A 15997-nucleotide genomic window follows, 5' to 3' on the forward strand; every position below is an offset into this window, starting at 1 on the left:
ACCCGCAGCCTCCGAGGTGAGTCTGCACGGCTACCCTACTGACCTCAGTCCCCAGGGACCATTCTGAGCCCTCACACTCTCCACTGACATTTTGTACTGACGAGAGAAATCACTGCAGCTGGTAGACCTCCGCTCTCGGCCGAGCTGGTTGGTTCCGGGACCAAGAGAGGACTCGTAACACTTGAGTCCTCGTCATGAGTTTGTCCTAAGAATAAGAATATTAATAAGTGTCCCCAGCCGCTCTGAGCCTTGTAACCTCGAGCGGGTTGGGAGGAGACCAGATAATTGAATACCCAGCATTTCTCTCCGGGAGATCGTTCCGACATCATCCGGGTGCAGCGTGCCGAGAATAACAGCTACCACTGTCTATGTGCACGCGTCGCTCATCAGGCCCGAGCGATCGCAGAATCATATAGAGGAGTTACTGATCTCCGCCTCCTCCCCTTAACTCGGTCTTCGCCCTCGCTCGAAGTTTCCGTTCCCCTCGAAGCTAAAGGCGAGGATACCGTGACCGGGCGGTCGTCAGAAGAGAGCCGGGCATCGTGACCCGTGGACCCGTCCTCTCCAGTGCGACAGGTTAGCAGCGCGTGACGCGCTGCGCCTGGGTGTCGCCGACGTGCTTTTACGACAGTTTGCTACACGTCTGTCCTTAGAGCACGATTATTTCCCTCAATAAAGTACCCGGTGTGAGCCGGCTCGCACCTCAAACCTTTCCCCCTCCTCTCCATCTCTCCTCTCCCGTCTCGTTCCTCCCCGCTCCTCTCCTCCCCCGGTTTCCCCTACACGAGAAGACTGCGGCGTGACTTTTCTTTCCGTCTCCCACCCGAGGCGACCGAATCGGTTCACGTACGCGTCTCTCTTAACACCTCAAGGCTCCGTCCTGGGTCCCCTGCTCTTCTCTCTGTAAACAAATTCTCTCGGCTCTGTCATTCATTCGCATGGCTTCTCCTACCATAGCTATGCCGATGACACCCAACTGATCTTCTCGTTTCCACCGGCCGAAACACGGGTGGCGGCGCGAATCTCTGCCTGTCTGACCGACATCTCTCAGTGGATGTCTGCTCACCACCTGAAGATCAACCCTGACAAGACTGAGCTACTATTCCTTCCAGGGAAAGGCTCCCCCACCCACGACCTGACTACCACCTTCAACAGCTCTGTGTTGGCCCCGCCCCCGACTGCCAGGAACCTCGGGGTGACACTCGACAGTCAACTCTCCCTGAGGGCCAACATCACTGACGACGCGTTCCTGTAGGTCCATGCTGCACAACATCAGGAGAATACGGCCTCTTCTTACACAGGTTCTGGTCCAGGCTCTGGTCATTTCACGCCTCGACTACTGCAACTCCCTCCTGGCTGGTCTACCTGCTAAGGCCATCCGACCTCTGCAGCTCATCCAGAAGCAGCAGCTCGACTGGTCTTCAGCCTCCCGAAATTCACCCACACCACTCCGCTCCTTCGATCTCTTCACTGGTTACCTGTGGCTGCCCGCATCCGCTTCAAAACACTGGTTCTTGGTACCGTGCTCTGAACGGATCGGGCCCCGTCTACATCCGGGATATGGTCACACCGTACACCCCGGCACGTTCGCTCCGCTCGACAACAGCCATCGACTTGTGACTCCTGCACCTCGAGCTAATCACTCGACATCCAGACTGTTTGCTGTCCTGGCTCCTCAGTGGTGGAACGAGCTCCCCACTGACATCAGGACAGCAGGAAGTCTCTACATCTTCACCGGAGACTGAAAACACATCTTTTCCGACTATATCTGGATTAAAACACAGATTTGCATTTCAGTGGCACTGGGATGGCACTTATTGTGGTGCTTTTGTGGTTAGACTGAGTTGAGGAAGTGTTGCTTCCTGTGTTCTTGTTGTTCTTGGTTTTTACTCTAGGTTGAATGCACTTATTGTAAGTCGCTTTGGATAAAAGCGTCTGCTAAATGACATGTAATGTAATGTAATGTAACATCATCGCTAAACACGGCTTCTTGTGTTTATTGACAGGAGCCATCCAAACTAATACAAACTATTATACACTCTGTCAGACTCATTGACTGTGTTGTTACTCTGTAATGATTCATTCTGGTCACATGACATCTATTGTTCATCTAGTCACATGACATCTATTGTTCATCTGTTCACATGACATCTATTGTTCATCTAGTCACATGACATCTATTGTTCATCTGGTCACATGACATCTATTGTTCATCTAGTCACATGACATCTATTGTTCATCTGGTCACATGACATCTATTGTTCATCTGGTCACATGACATCTATTGTTCATCTGGTCACATGACATCTATTGTTCATCTGGTCACATGACATCTATTGATCATCTGGTCACATGACATCTATTGTTCACCTGGTCACATGACATCTATTGATCATCTGGTCACATGACATCTATTGTTCATCTAGTCACATGACATCTATTGATCATCTGGTCACATGACATCTATTGTTCACCTGGTCACATGACATCTATTGATCATCTGGTCACATGACATCTATTGTTCATCTGGTCACATGACATCTATTGTTCATCTGGTCACATGACATCTATTGATCATCTGGTCACATGACATCTATTGATCATCTGGTCACATGGCATCTATTGTTTACCTGGTCACATGCCATCTATTGTTCACCTGGTCACATGACATCTATTGATCATCTGGTCACATGACATCTATTGTTCATCTAGTTACATGACATCTATTGATCATCTGGTCACATGACATCTATTGATCATCTGGTCACATGACATCTATTGTTCACCTGGTCACATGCCATCTATTGTTCATCTGGTCACATGACATCTATTGTTCATCTGGTCACATGACATCTATTGTTCATCTGGTCACATGACATCTATTGATCATCTGGTCACATGACATCTATTGTTCACCTGGTCACATGCCATCTATTGTTCATCTGGTCACATGCCATCTATTGTTCATCTGGTCACATGACATCTATTGTTCATCTGGTCACATGACATCTATTGATCATCTGGTCACATGACGTCTATTGTTCATCTAATTACATGACATCTATTGTTTATCTGGTCTCATGACATCTATTGATCATCTGGTCACATTACATCTATTGTTCATCTGGTCACATGACATCTATTGATCATCTGGTCACATGACATCTATTGATCATCTGGTCACATGACATCTATTGTTCATCTGGTCACATGACATCTATTGTTCACCTGGTCACATGACATCTATTGATCATCTGGTCACATGACATCTATTGTTCATCTGGTCACATGACATCTATTGTTCACCTGGTCACATGACATCTATTGATCATCTGGTCACATGACATCTATTGATCATCTGGTCACATGACATCTATTGATCATCTGGTCACACAACATCTATTGTTCATCTGGTCACATGACATCTATTGATCATCTGGTCACATGACATCTATTGTTCATCTGGTCACATGACATCTATTGATCATCTGGTCACATGACATCTATTGTTCATCTGGTCACATGACATCTATTGATCATCTGGTCACATGACATCTATTGTTCATCTGGTCACATGACATCTAGTGTTCACCTGGTCACATGACTTCTATTGTTCATCTGGTCACATGACATCTATTGATCATCTGGTCACATGACATCTATTGATCATCTGGTCACATGACATCTATTGTTCATCTGGTCACATGACATCTATTGATCATCTGGTCACATGACATCTATTGATCATCTGGTCACATGACATCTATTGTTCATCTGGTCACTTGACATCTAGTGTTCACCTGGTCACATGACATCTATTGATCATCTGGTCACATGACATCTATTGTTCATCTGGTCACATGACATCTATTGATCATCTGGTCACATGACATCTATTGTTCATCTGGTCACATGACATCTATTGATCATCTGGTCACATGACATCTATTGTTCATCTGGTCACATGACATCTATTGTTCATCTGGTCACATGACATCTATTGTTCATCTGGTCACATGACATCTATTGTTCACCTGGTCACATGACTTCTATTGATCATCTGGTCACATGACATCTATCTACCATTGATCTATTCTCTATTGTACATTCATTAATTTATGAAAATAAAATCAGGTCTCTGAAGGGTTACGTATGTATTAAATTTTTCCCAATATGTCAACAATCTGCCGGATCATCTTCTCCATGTGGCGTTTCACTTCTTAAAGTGACAGCGCGCTCACAAAGCCTTCAGAGTGTGAGTGCAGCATCACGAGTTCATGCACCTGAACTCACCGTCCATCCACAACTCAAGCGCTGGCAGACGGGTCACGGGTCATTTACCTCTGACGCGTACGGTCAGCACCGGCGAGCTGTGGGCGCCGATCCGGTTCCGGGCCTCGCAGTAGTACTGGCCGCTCTCTCCGGGGCCGACCTCCAGGAAGGTGAAGACGGGGCGGGCCTTGCCGCCCCACGCTGCATGGAGCACAGGAAGGGAGAAGATCCATTACTGCGCAAACACAGCACTGCCGGGTCCAACCGGGCCCAACCGGGTCCTGCCGGACCCAACCGGACCGCGGTGCGGGCCTCAGAGTGCGCTATGGGATGGTTTGTCATGTTGACCTTCAGGGGAACCACTTTATTTTTTTCACGATGCTAACATTGGACCGAGCCGCCGTCCAGCGGCAGGCGGTGCCACGTGAAGTTGTCCACGGCCGGGTTGGCCTGGCTGCTGCAGGTCAAGGTCAAAGGTCGGCCGGCATCCACCACACTGGAGGGACGGGCCAGGAGGGACGTGTTCTTAGGAGGGTCTGGAGAGAGGAGAGGAGAGGAGAGGAGAGGAGAGGAGGGGAAGGAGAGGAGAGGAGAGGAGAGGAAAGGAGAGGAGAGGGGGGAGGAGGAGAGGAGAGGGGGAAGGAGGAGAAGAGAGGAGAGGAGAGGGGAGGATAGGAGAGGAAAGGAAAGGAGAGGAGAGGAGGAGAGGAGAGGAGAAGAGGGGAAAGGAGGGGAAGGAGAGGAGGAGAGGAGAGGGGGGGGGAGGAGAGGAGAGGAAAGGAGAGGAGAAGAGAGGAGAGGAAAGGAAAGGAGAGGAGAGGAGAGGAGAAGAGAAGAGAGGAGAGGAGGAGAGGAGAGGAGGAGAGGAAATGAGAGGAAATGAGGGGAAGGAGAGGAAAGGAGAGAGAAGAGAGGAGGAGAGGAGGAGAGGAGAGGAAAGGGGGGGAGAGGGGGGAGAGGAGAGGAAAGGAGAGGAGAAGAGAAGAGAGGAGAGGAGCGGAAAGGAGAGGTATCAGAGCATCTGACAGTTAGCAGCATGTCCTCAGATGAATGTTGAGAACAAACAGATAAACCTAACACACACTCACACACACACACACACACTCACACACACTCACACACACTCACACACACACACACACACACACTCACACACACTCACACACTCACACACACTCACACACTCACACACACTCACACACTCACACACACACACACACTCACACACACTCACACACACACACACACACACTCACACACACACACTCACACACACTCACACACACACTCACACACACACACACACACACACTCACACACACACTCACACACACACACACTCACACACACTCACACACACTCACACACACACTCTCACACACACACTCACACACTCACACACACACTCCACACTCCACACACACTCCACACACACACTCACACACACTCACACACTCACACACACACTCACACACTCACACACACACACACACTCTCACACACACACACACTCACACACACACACTCTCACACACACACACACTCACACACACACTCACACACACACTCACACACACACACTCTCACACACACACTCACACTCACACACACACACACACTCTACTCACAGAGGATGGTGAGCGTGGCGGTGGGCGAGCGCTGCGACCCGAAGCGGTTCCCGGCCTCACAGAAGTACTGACCGGCGTGGTGAGCGCGGACCGAGGGGAACGCCACGGAGGGGGAGGTTCCTCTAGACAACACCTGGTCGCCTAGGATACGGTACCAAGCATACCTACAGGGGGGACGGGGGGATGAGGGAAGATAGATGGAGAGATAGATAGATAGATGGATGGAGAGATGGAGAGATAGATAGATGGATGGAGAGATGGAGAGATAGAGAGATAGATAGATAGATGGATGGAGAGATGGATAGATAGAGAGATAGATAGATAGAGAGATGGATAGATGGATAGATGGATGGAGAGATAGATAGAGAGATAGATAGATGGATAGAGAGATGGATAGATGGATGGAGAGATAGATAGAGAGATAGATAGATGGATAGAGAGATGGATAGATGGATGGAGAGATGCATCAGCGATCATATTTACAATGTATTCAATGCAATAAACCAGCAGAGCCAGACATATTACATTTAAGAATTTAAACAACAACGGAAATTATAAAATAAAAAGTGAAAGTGGTGCACGGTTTATCTGAGAGGTGAATTATTATAAAGTCTGATGGCATTTGGCAGGAATGTCGATGATGAAGATGAAAATGAAGATGAAGAAGATGAAGATGATGAAGATGAAGATCCTAATGATGAAGATGATTATAGGACTGGACAATTTGCAATAATAATAATATTTGGACCTTTTGGAGAAGATACAATTTCAAGATGACAAAGATAAATGAATCATCCTGATGAGATGATGGAACCCGTCAGGTTCTGGTTTGAGTGGGGCAACCTTGCCGGCCGGCGGGAGAGGGGGGGGGGGCGTCCCTGCTGGGCGGCGGGTGGGGGGGCGTACCTGCTGGGCGGCGGGTGGGGGGGCGTACCTGCTGGGCGGCGGGTGGGGGGGTGTACCTGCTGGCCGGCGGGTGGGCGCGGCTCTCACAGCTCATGGTCACGGAGGAGCCCTCCCTGATGTCGGCCGGAGGCATCAGCAGCACACGCGTGTTCTTCGGGGAGTCTGAACACGCAAAGACAGAAACAGTCATGACCACGCTCCGGACGGTCGGTCACCAGCCTCTCTATTGACCCCTGCCCTCTGCTTTTTTTAAACTATACTTAATACTGTATATTCTACCACCTTATGTACAGTGTGTTTTTTAGAGTTTTTCTTATTATTATTATTATTATAGTGTGTTTTGACCTCTGTTGACCCTGCAGAACAACTCCAATGTGTCTGACTGTTGGTCGAGGCACAGATGGCAAATCAAAAACCTTGAACCTTGAACCTTGAACCTTGATATGTACATTAGAGGACCTAAGATAAACTCAACCTAACATGGGTTTACAAAGGTCATTCTGACCCCCCCCCCCCTAAAACACCTACACGTGACATTGAGCAGCAGAGGTCGCGAGCGCTCGGTGCCCAGAGCGTTGCGGGCGACACAGAAGTATTCTCCTCTGTCGGTGTACTTGAGGTGAGACAGACGGAGCTGAGGCCTGAAGCTGTCCGGGATGCTGTCGCTCGCCATGTCTGGAGGGCAGGAGGAGACAGAGCAGGAGACAGAGGAGGAGACAGAGCAGGAGACAGAGGAGGAGACAGAGGAGCAGGAGACAGAGGAGGAGACAGAGGAGGAGACAGAGGAGGAGACAGAGCAGGAGACAGAGGAGGAGACAGGAGGAGGAGACAGAGGAGGAGTCAGAGGAGGAGACAGAGCAGGAGACAGAGGAGGAGACAGAGCAGGAGACAGAGGAGGAGACAGAGGAGGAGACAGAGGAGGAGACAGAGGAGGAGTCAGAGGAGGAGACAGAGGAGGAGACAGGAGGAGGAGACAGAGGAGGAGACAGAGGAGGAGTCAGAGGAGGAGACAGAGCAGGAGACAGAGGAGGAGACAGGAGGAGGAGACAGGAGGAGGAGACAGGAGGAGACAGAGGAGGAGTCACAGGAGGAGACAGAGGAGGAGACAGAGGAGGAGTCACAGGAGGAGACAGAGGAGGAGTCACAGGAGGAGACAGAGGAGGAGTCAAAGGAGGAGACAGAGGAGGAGACAGAGGAGGAGACAGAGGAGGAGTCACAGGAGGAGACAGAGGAGGAGTCACAGGAGGAGACAGAGGAGGAGTCAAAGGAGGAGACAGAGGAGGAGACAGAGGAGGAGACAGAGGAGGAGACAGAGGAGTCACAGGAGGAGACAGAGGAGGAGACGGGTCCTGAGGACCTGACGGTGTTTTGTACCTTTGAACCACACAAAGCTCTCCACGGGCGGAGCGGCGTCACTCCTGCAGGTCAGAGTGACCGACCCGCCCTCTGAAACCTCCCCCACGGGGGAGACTGCTATGGAGGTGGAGCTGGGACCGTCTGGAAGAGGAGGAGGGTGGAGACGAGAGGGAGGAGGGTGGAGACGAGGGGGAGGAGGGTGGAGACGAGAGGGAGGAGGGTGGAGACGAGGGGGAGGAGGGTGGAGACGAGGGGGAGGAGGGTGGAGACGAGAGGGAGGAGGGTGGAGACGAGAGGGAGGAGGGTGGAGACGAGGGGGAGGAGGGTGGAGACGCGAGGGAGGAGGGTGGAGACGAGGGGGAGGAGGAGGAGGAGGAGGAGGAGGACCCCTCCAGGATGGACAGGTGGTGTCATGTACAGATATGTCAATGACTCATCGCGTATCCTTCGTGGAGGCCGTAGTCTTGATGAAGGTGTTTCAGGTGATCAATTGTGTCTCTAAAATAAAACAGTACTCGTGTGTAACTGGTTCCGGTTTCTGAAGAAGAAGAAAAGAAGAAGAAGAAGAAGAAGAAGAAGAAGAAGAAGGTGGTGTCGACCTGACGGAGGTTACTCACGGCCCAGAGCCAGCCAGACGGCGGGCGACTGCACGTTCTGCGGCGGGACGGGTCGGCAGGCGTAGGCTCCGGTGTGCCGCTCGGCGAAGCCGGCGATGGTCATCCACGTGTCGAAGGAGCCGAGGTTCTGACCGCTCCTGTGTGCAGAGCACCGGTGTCCACAGGGCGTGTGTGTGTGTGTGTGTGTGTGTGTGTGTGTGTGTGTGTGTGTGTGTGTGTGTGCTCACCTGTAGAGGGCCAGGCTCCTCCCGGGGGCCGCACAGCCGCGGGCCCGGCAGCCCACGAACACCGTCTCCCCGGAGACCATCATGTGGGCGGGCCGGGCCGGCTGGACCTGGACCTGCAGGTCTGGAACACAAGAGGACGTGGAACCGAGGCCGCTGAGTCCGGAGCACATGGACCGCCACGCAGAACACAAGGGGTCCTCAAGGGTTCTTTAAGAGGCGTTGTGGTTCTACGAAGAACCAGAACCTACTGGAGAACCATGCTTTGTTTCAGGCACCTTTATAGGTTCTTTGAAGAACTCTTTAAGGACATGGTTCTCTGTGGAACCATACATGGTGCCTTAAAGAACCATGCATTGCAGGTTCTTTGAGACACCTGTATAGGTTCTTTGAAGAACTCTTTAAGGAAATAGTTCTTTAAAGACCCCTGATTTGAAGGTTATTTGAGGAACCATTATAGGTTCTTTAAAGAACCCTGGTTTGAAGGTTATTTGAGGCACCTTTATAGGTTCTTTAAATAGCTATTTCAGGAAATAGTTCTTTCGAGAACCCTGCTTTGATTTAAGACACCATACATGGTGCCTTAAAGAACCATGCATTGCAGGTTCTTTGAGACACCTTTTTAGGTTCTTTGAAGAACTCTTTAAGGAAATAGTTCTTTAGAGTACCCTGGTTTGAAAGGTTCTTCGTAGAAGAACCATATTTGGTTCCAGACGCTCCTCCATGGTTCCGCGTGTACCTGTGACATCGAGAGCGATGGTGCTCGGGGAGGTCCACCTCCCCAGCGGTTGGTCCGTCTCAAAGCGGAAGTGGTACTGGCCGGCGTCGCTCAGCCCGACCTGCCGGATCTGGACCGAGCAGCTGGAGTAGCTCCCTCCGATGTAGCTGCAACACACGACTCGGTCCTCACGCATGTGCATCGGGTCACGTTTACGGATGGCGGCGTGCGTCTCCTACCGGGTGCGTCCGCGGTACGACAGGCTGATCTCGTTGGGGTCGGTGTGGTGAGCGAACGCCCTGCGGCCTTCTGCGGACACTCGGAACCACATGACCCGCGTCACCGTGTGACCTGAGCAGTTACAGGAGCAACACATAAACAACGGGGACGCATGAAGCATCCAGTTCATGTCTCTCTTAACCACGAGGATGATGTTCTCAGACTGGGAACGGTTCTTTGTGGAACCATAAATGGTGCCTTCAAGAACCATGTTTTAAGGTTCTTTGAGATACCTTTATAGGTTCTTTGAGGAACTCTTTAAGGACATGGTTCTTTAAAGAACCCTGGTTTGAAAGGTTCTTTGAGTAACCACATTTGGTGCCTTAAATAACTATTCTTTAAAGGTTCTTTGAGTAACCACATTTGGTGCCTTAAAGAACTATTCTTTAAAGGTTTTTTGAGACACCACATTTGGTGCTTTAAAGAACTATTCTTTAAAGGTTCTTTGAGACACCTTTATAGGTTATTTGAGGAACTCTTTAAGGACATGGTTGTTTAAGGAACCCTGTTTGTTGGTTCTTTGAGACACCTTTACATGTTCTTTAGAGAACCCTGGCTTGAAAGGTTCTTTGTGGAACCAGAAATGGTGTCTTAAAGAACCATATTTTAAGGTTCTTTGACAGGCTGATCTCGTTGGGGTCGGTGTGGTGAGCTGATATTAATGATATTAATTATCTTTGGAAATTAATACAATAACTAAACTAAATAGAAAAAGCCTTAAGGCAACACAACTAGAGGTATGTGAATAGAGGAGGTGTTTCCTCGGTGTGATACCTGACGGGTAGTCATAGCGACAGGGCAGCGTGACGGTGGTTCCCGCCCACACACAGATCTCCCTCCTGGAAAATGAGGCGCTCCACCCGCTCTGGATACCTGCGGGACAACGGCACCAAAAAACACACACACACACACACACACACACACACACACACACACACACACACACACACACACACATGCACCGTTGTGTGCACATCTAAATCCTTCTGCAAAGCACAACAGGGCGGATTTTTCTATTTCTTGGAGAGTTGTTTCCGATCCGATGTGAGGTCAAAGGTCAAAGATCAGGGATGTCTGTGTGTACGGATTGTAAAGCCCTCTGAGGGGAATTCATAATCTGTGATATTGGGCAATACAAAATAAACTGAACTGAGCTGATGGAGGACGTCTGGGCTGGCTGGTGCTTTTACGAAGGCCCAGTTCACGGTTCCAAACATATGAGTTATACGGGCTGCCACTTCCACAAGAAGACGCTTGCCATATAAAATAGGCAACGGAAGGTTTAGGGAACACACACTCGCAGACGGAGAGGTGTTTATTTCTACGGCCCACAAGTCGAGCTTTTCCTTTGTCGAGGCTCCTCGGAGAGCGACGTGTCAAACCGCGGCTCGGAGTGACACGTCGGATTAGAAGCAGAGGAAATGAGAATCGACGTGCGGCTGCGGTGTCGTCCTGTGGCTGCGCTGCACAAAAGGCAATCGATACTTATAAATAACCGGAGCGTAAAGGCAAGGGCACCTGGCTGCTGCTGCTGCTGTGCACAGCGCTCCTATAAGGCACAGACTCTATTGGAACTACAAGTAGCCCAATTTTAGTGAGGCAGCTCTCTAGTGGGGCAATATGATACTACAAGCTCCTTAAGATATGATGGAGCATCACCAATCAAGGCTTTGTAGATTATGAGAAGAATTTTAAAAGTGATTCTTGATGTTACAGGGAGCCAGTGCAGAGCAGCTAGTGCAGGAGTGATGTGATCTCTGTTCTTAGTTTAGTGAGAACACGAGCTGCAGCATTCTGGATCAACTGGAGGGACCTAAGAGACTTATTAGAGCAGCCTGATAATAAGGAGTTGATTTAAGAGACTTATAAAGCAGCCTGATAATAAGGAGTTGATTTAAGAGACTTATAGAGCAGCCTGATAATAAGGAGTTGACCTAAGAGACTTATAGAGCAGCCTCATAATAAGGAGTTGACCTAAGAGACTTATTAGAGCAGCCTGATAATAAGGAGTTGACTTAAGAGACTTATAGAGCAGCCTGATAATAAGGAGTTGACCTAAGAGACTTATAGAGCAGCCTGATCATAAGGAGTTGACCTAAGAGACTTATTAGAGCAGCCTGATAATAAGGAGTTGACCTAAGAGACTTATAGAGCAGCCTGATCATAAGGAGTTGACTTAAGATACTTATAGAGCAGCCTGATCATAAGGAGTTGACCTAAGAGACTTATTAGAGGAGCCTGATCATAAGGAGTTGACCTAACAGACTTATAGAGCAGCCTGATAATAAGGAGTTGACTTAAGAGACTTATAGAGCAGCCTGATAATAAGGAGTTGACCTAAGAGACTTATAGAGCAGCCTGATAATAAGGAGTTGACTATAGAGACTTATAGAGCAGCCTGATAATAAGGAGTTGACCTAAGAGACTTATAGAACAGCCTGATAATAAGGAGTTGACCTAAGAGACTTATAGAGCAGCCTGATAATAAGGAGTTGACTTAAGAGACTTATAGAGCAGCCTGATAATAAGGAGTTGACCTAAGAGACTTATAGAGCAGCCTGATAATAAGGAGTTGACCTAAGAGACTTATAGAGCAGCCTGATAATAAGGAGTTGACCTAAGAGACTTATAGAGCAGCCTGATAATAAGGAGTTGACTTAAGAGTCTTATAGAGCATTCTGATAATAAGGAGTTGACTTAAGAGACTTATAGAGCAGCCTGATAATAAGGAGTTGACTTAAGAGACTTATAGAGCAGTCTGATAATAAGGAGTTGACTTAAGAGACTTATAGAGCAGCCTGATAATAAGGAGTTGACTTAAGAGACTTATAGAGCAGCCTGATAATAAGGAGTTGACCTAAGAGACTTATAGAGCAGCCTGATAATAAGGAGTTGACTTAAGTCTTATAGAGCAGCCTGATAACAAGGAGTTGACTTAAGAGACTTATAGAGCAGCCAGATAATAAGGAGTTGACCTAAGAGACTTATAGAGCAGCCTGATAATAAGGAGTTGACTTAAGAGACTTATAGAGCAGTCTGATAATAAGGAGTTGACCTAAGAGACTTATAGAGCAGCCTGATAATAAGGAGTTGACTTAAGTCTTATAGAGCATTCTGATAATAAGGAGTTGACTTAATAGACTTATAGAGCAGCCTGATAATAAGGAGTTGACCTAAGAGACTTATAGAGCAGCCTGATAATAAGGAGTTGACTTAAGTCTTATAGAGCAGCCTGATAACAAGGAGTTGACTATAGAGACTTATAGAGCAGCCTGATAATAAGGAGTTGACTTAAGTCTTATAGAGCAGCCTGATAATAAGGAGTTGACTTAAGAGACTTATTAGAGCAGCCTGATAATAAGGAGTTGACTTAAGTCTTATAGAGCAGCCTGATAATAAGGAGTTGACCTAATAGACTTATAGAGCAGCCTGATAATAAGGAGTTGACCTAAGAGACTTATAGAGCAGCCTGATCATAAGAAGTTGACCTAAGAGACTTATAGAGCAAGCTGATCATAAGGAGTTGACTTAAGAGACGTATAGAGCAGCCTAATAATAAGGAGTTGACTTAAGAGACGTATAGAGCAGCCTAATAATAAGGAGTTGCAGTAATCCAGTCTAGAAGTAACGAACGCGTGAACCAATTTTTCTGCATCTTTTTGGGACGAGATGTGCCTGATTTTTTAAATATTACGTAGATTCCTCAACTGTTGTCCCTTGTTTTAAAGCCCGTGTGACACATTGATGGTACATCTGGAGTCCAATACAAACATCTTGTTGAATATGAAGCGTGCCACATCGTCTCTTAACCCCTTAAAGTACGAGAATATGCGCATTAAACCACGGTGGAGTCGTTCCACCTCGTGCAGAAGGAAGAAGACGTGTGTGGTGTGTTGTTGTGTCTTACCTGGTAAAGCTGTGAGGACGATGCCCAGAACCAACGCACCTGCCAACATCTCCGCTGACGCAAGCTCTGTGATGTCACCGGAGAAGAAGGAAAACACAGCGAGGTGAGAAAAACATCATCGGGGGGGAAAACAACATCATCCAGATTACAGGCGGTCACTAACCCACTGGACGTGGCCTCAGCAGGCGGAGCGGGACGGAGCGACGGGCACGGCTGGAGCGACGGAGGAGAGCTGGTGGAGCGGCAATTGGAGATGGGAGGAGGAGGAGGAGGAGGAGGAGGAGGAGGAGGAGGGGAGGAAGAGGGAGTAACCTCAACTACCTATGTGCCATCTTTTAAACGGGTCTCTCTGTATTTACTCTCTCCTCCCTCTGGACTCGTCTTCACTGACTCTGTTTCATGTTCTCGTGACCTCCTGGTGACCTTGACCTCTTCACTGTCGTCTCTGTGGACTGAATCTCATCTCCAGATTATTTAGCAGCTGGACTTTGAGGAGTTTCCGACCTTTTTTCACAACATTTTTATTAATTTTAAGCGATATATATATTAAAAAAAGAAGCTGTAAACACAACACTTTGTTATATTGATTGAGGGAGAAACATCTTGGTCTTCACACGCTGAGAGTTACTTATTCTTTAGTGATAGACAAAGAGTAAAGACCTTAAAACGACTTCCTACTGCAACTGGAAAAGATGCTGATGAGAGCGGCGACGAGTCAAAACAGATGCAGACTGTAAGAAACATATCTCTTAAATTACACATCTGTGGGCCCTCATTAACAAAGGACACAATATCAGGAACTGTATTTCTTAGGGGGAGGAGGGGGAGGGGGAGGAGGAAGAGGAGGGGGACGGCACAATTTTCACCAGAACTCAAATAAATGCCTCGTCAGATATCAAAACACATTTGAGGGATAGATGACAGAGAGTAACTTTTACCCTTAAATATTTATTAATGAAGAAAACAATGTGTCTCCAGCAGAAAGGTCACTTTTCTCATCCAGGGCAAAAGGGGAGGAGCTTGAGCAGCACTAGGGGTCCATCTGTGTCCAAGTGGGCAACACATTGGTATTTGACCCAATTTTCATATAAAATGTCAATGAGGGCCTCCTCATCTTCATATTCATCATCATCATCATCATCATATTCAGCATCATCATACATCATATTCATCCTCATCATCATATTCATCCTCTTCGTCATATTCATCCTCTTCATCCTCATCATCATATTCATCCTCATATTCATCCTCTTCATAATATTCATCCTCTTCCTCATATTCATCCTTTTCATAATATTCATCCTCATCATCATATTCATCCTCATCATAATATTCATCCTCTTCCTCATATTCATCCTCTTCATCATATTCATCCCCTTCATAATATTCATCCTCTTCCTCATATTCATCCTCTTCATAATATTCATCCTCATCATCATATTCACCCTCTTCATCATATTCATCCCCTTCATAATATTCATCCTCTTCATCATATTCACCCTCTTCATCATATTCATCCTCTTCATCATATTCACCCTCTTCATCATATTCATCCCCTTCATAATATTCATCCTCTTCATCATATTCATCCTCATCATCATATTCATCCCCTTCATAATATTCATCCTCTTCCTCATATTCATCCTCATCATCATATTCATCCTCTTCATCGTATTCATCCTCATCATCATATTCATCATCATATTCATCCCCTTCATCATATTCATCCCCTTCATAATAGTCATCCTCATCATCATATTCATCCTCTTCATCGTATTCATCCTCTTCCTCATATTCATCCTCATCATCATATTCATCCTCTTCATCGTATTCATCCTCATCATCATATTCATCCTCATCATCATATTCATCCCCTTCAACATATTCATCCTCTTCCTCATATTCATCCTCATCATCATATTCATCCTCTTCATCGCATTCATCCTCTTCATCAAATTCATCCTCATCATCATATTCATCCTCATCATAATATTCATCCTCTTCATCATATCCATCCCCTTCATCATATTCATCCTCTTCATCATATTCATCCTCATCATCATATTCATCCTCTTCATCATATTTATCCC

The 15997-nt window shown here is 47.5% G+C and overlaps 1 protein-coding gene across 1 annotated transcript in view; it reads right to left on the reverse strand.

Moving 5' to 3' along the window:
- Positions 1 to 13956, reverse strand: part of si:dkey-33i11.1 (sialoadhesin) — a 40828-nt gene extending 26872 nt beyond the window's left edge. The window contains exons 1-12 of the mRNA XM_056444796.1: positions 13908 to 13956; positions 10775 to 10873; positions 9961 to 10072; positions 9743 to 9888; positions 9007 to 9127; positions 8780 to 8916; positions 8181 to 8303; positions 7335 to 7481; positions 6863 to 6968; positions 5901 to 6064; positions 4659 to 4808; positions 4342 to 4473 (exon numbers count right to left, since the gene is read on the reverse strand). Coding sequence (XP_056300771.1) covers positions 4342 to 4473; positions 4659 to 4808; positions 5901 to 6064; positions 6863 to 6968; positions 7335 to 7481; positions 8181 to 8303; positions 8780 to 8916; positions 9007 to 9127; positions 9743 to 9888; positions 9961 to 10072; positions 10775 to 10873; positions 13908 to 13956 — 1486 coding nt within the window. The remainder of the gene's footprint in view (positions 1 to 4341; positions 4474 to 4658; positions 4809 to 5900; positions 6065 to 6862; positions 6969 to 7334; positions 7482 to 8180; positions 8304 to 8779; positions 8917 to 9006; positions 9128 to 9742; positions 9889 to 9960; positions 10073 to 10774; positions 10874 to 13907) is intronic.
- Between the last annotated feature and the right edge of the window lie 2041 nt (positions 13957 to 15997).

The sequence above is a fragment of the Pseudoliparis swirei genome, chromosome 22, assembly GCF_029220125.1.
Source record: "Pseudoliparis swirei isolate HS2019 ecotype Mariana Trench chromosome 22, NWPU_hadal_v1, whole genome shotgun sequence".
Lineage (NCBI taxonomy): Eukaryota > Metazoa > Chordata > Actinopteri > Perciformes > Liparidae > Pseudoliparis > Pseudoliparis swirei.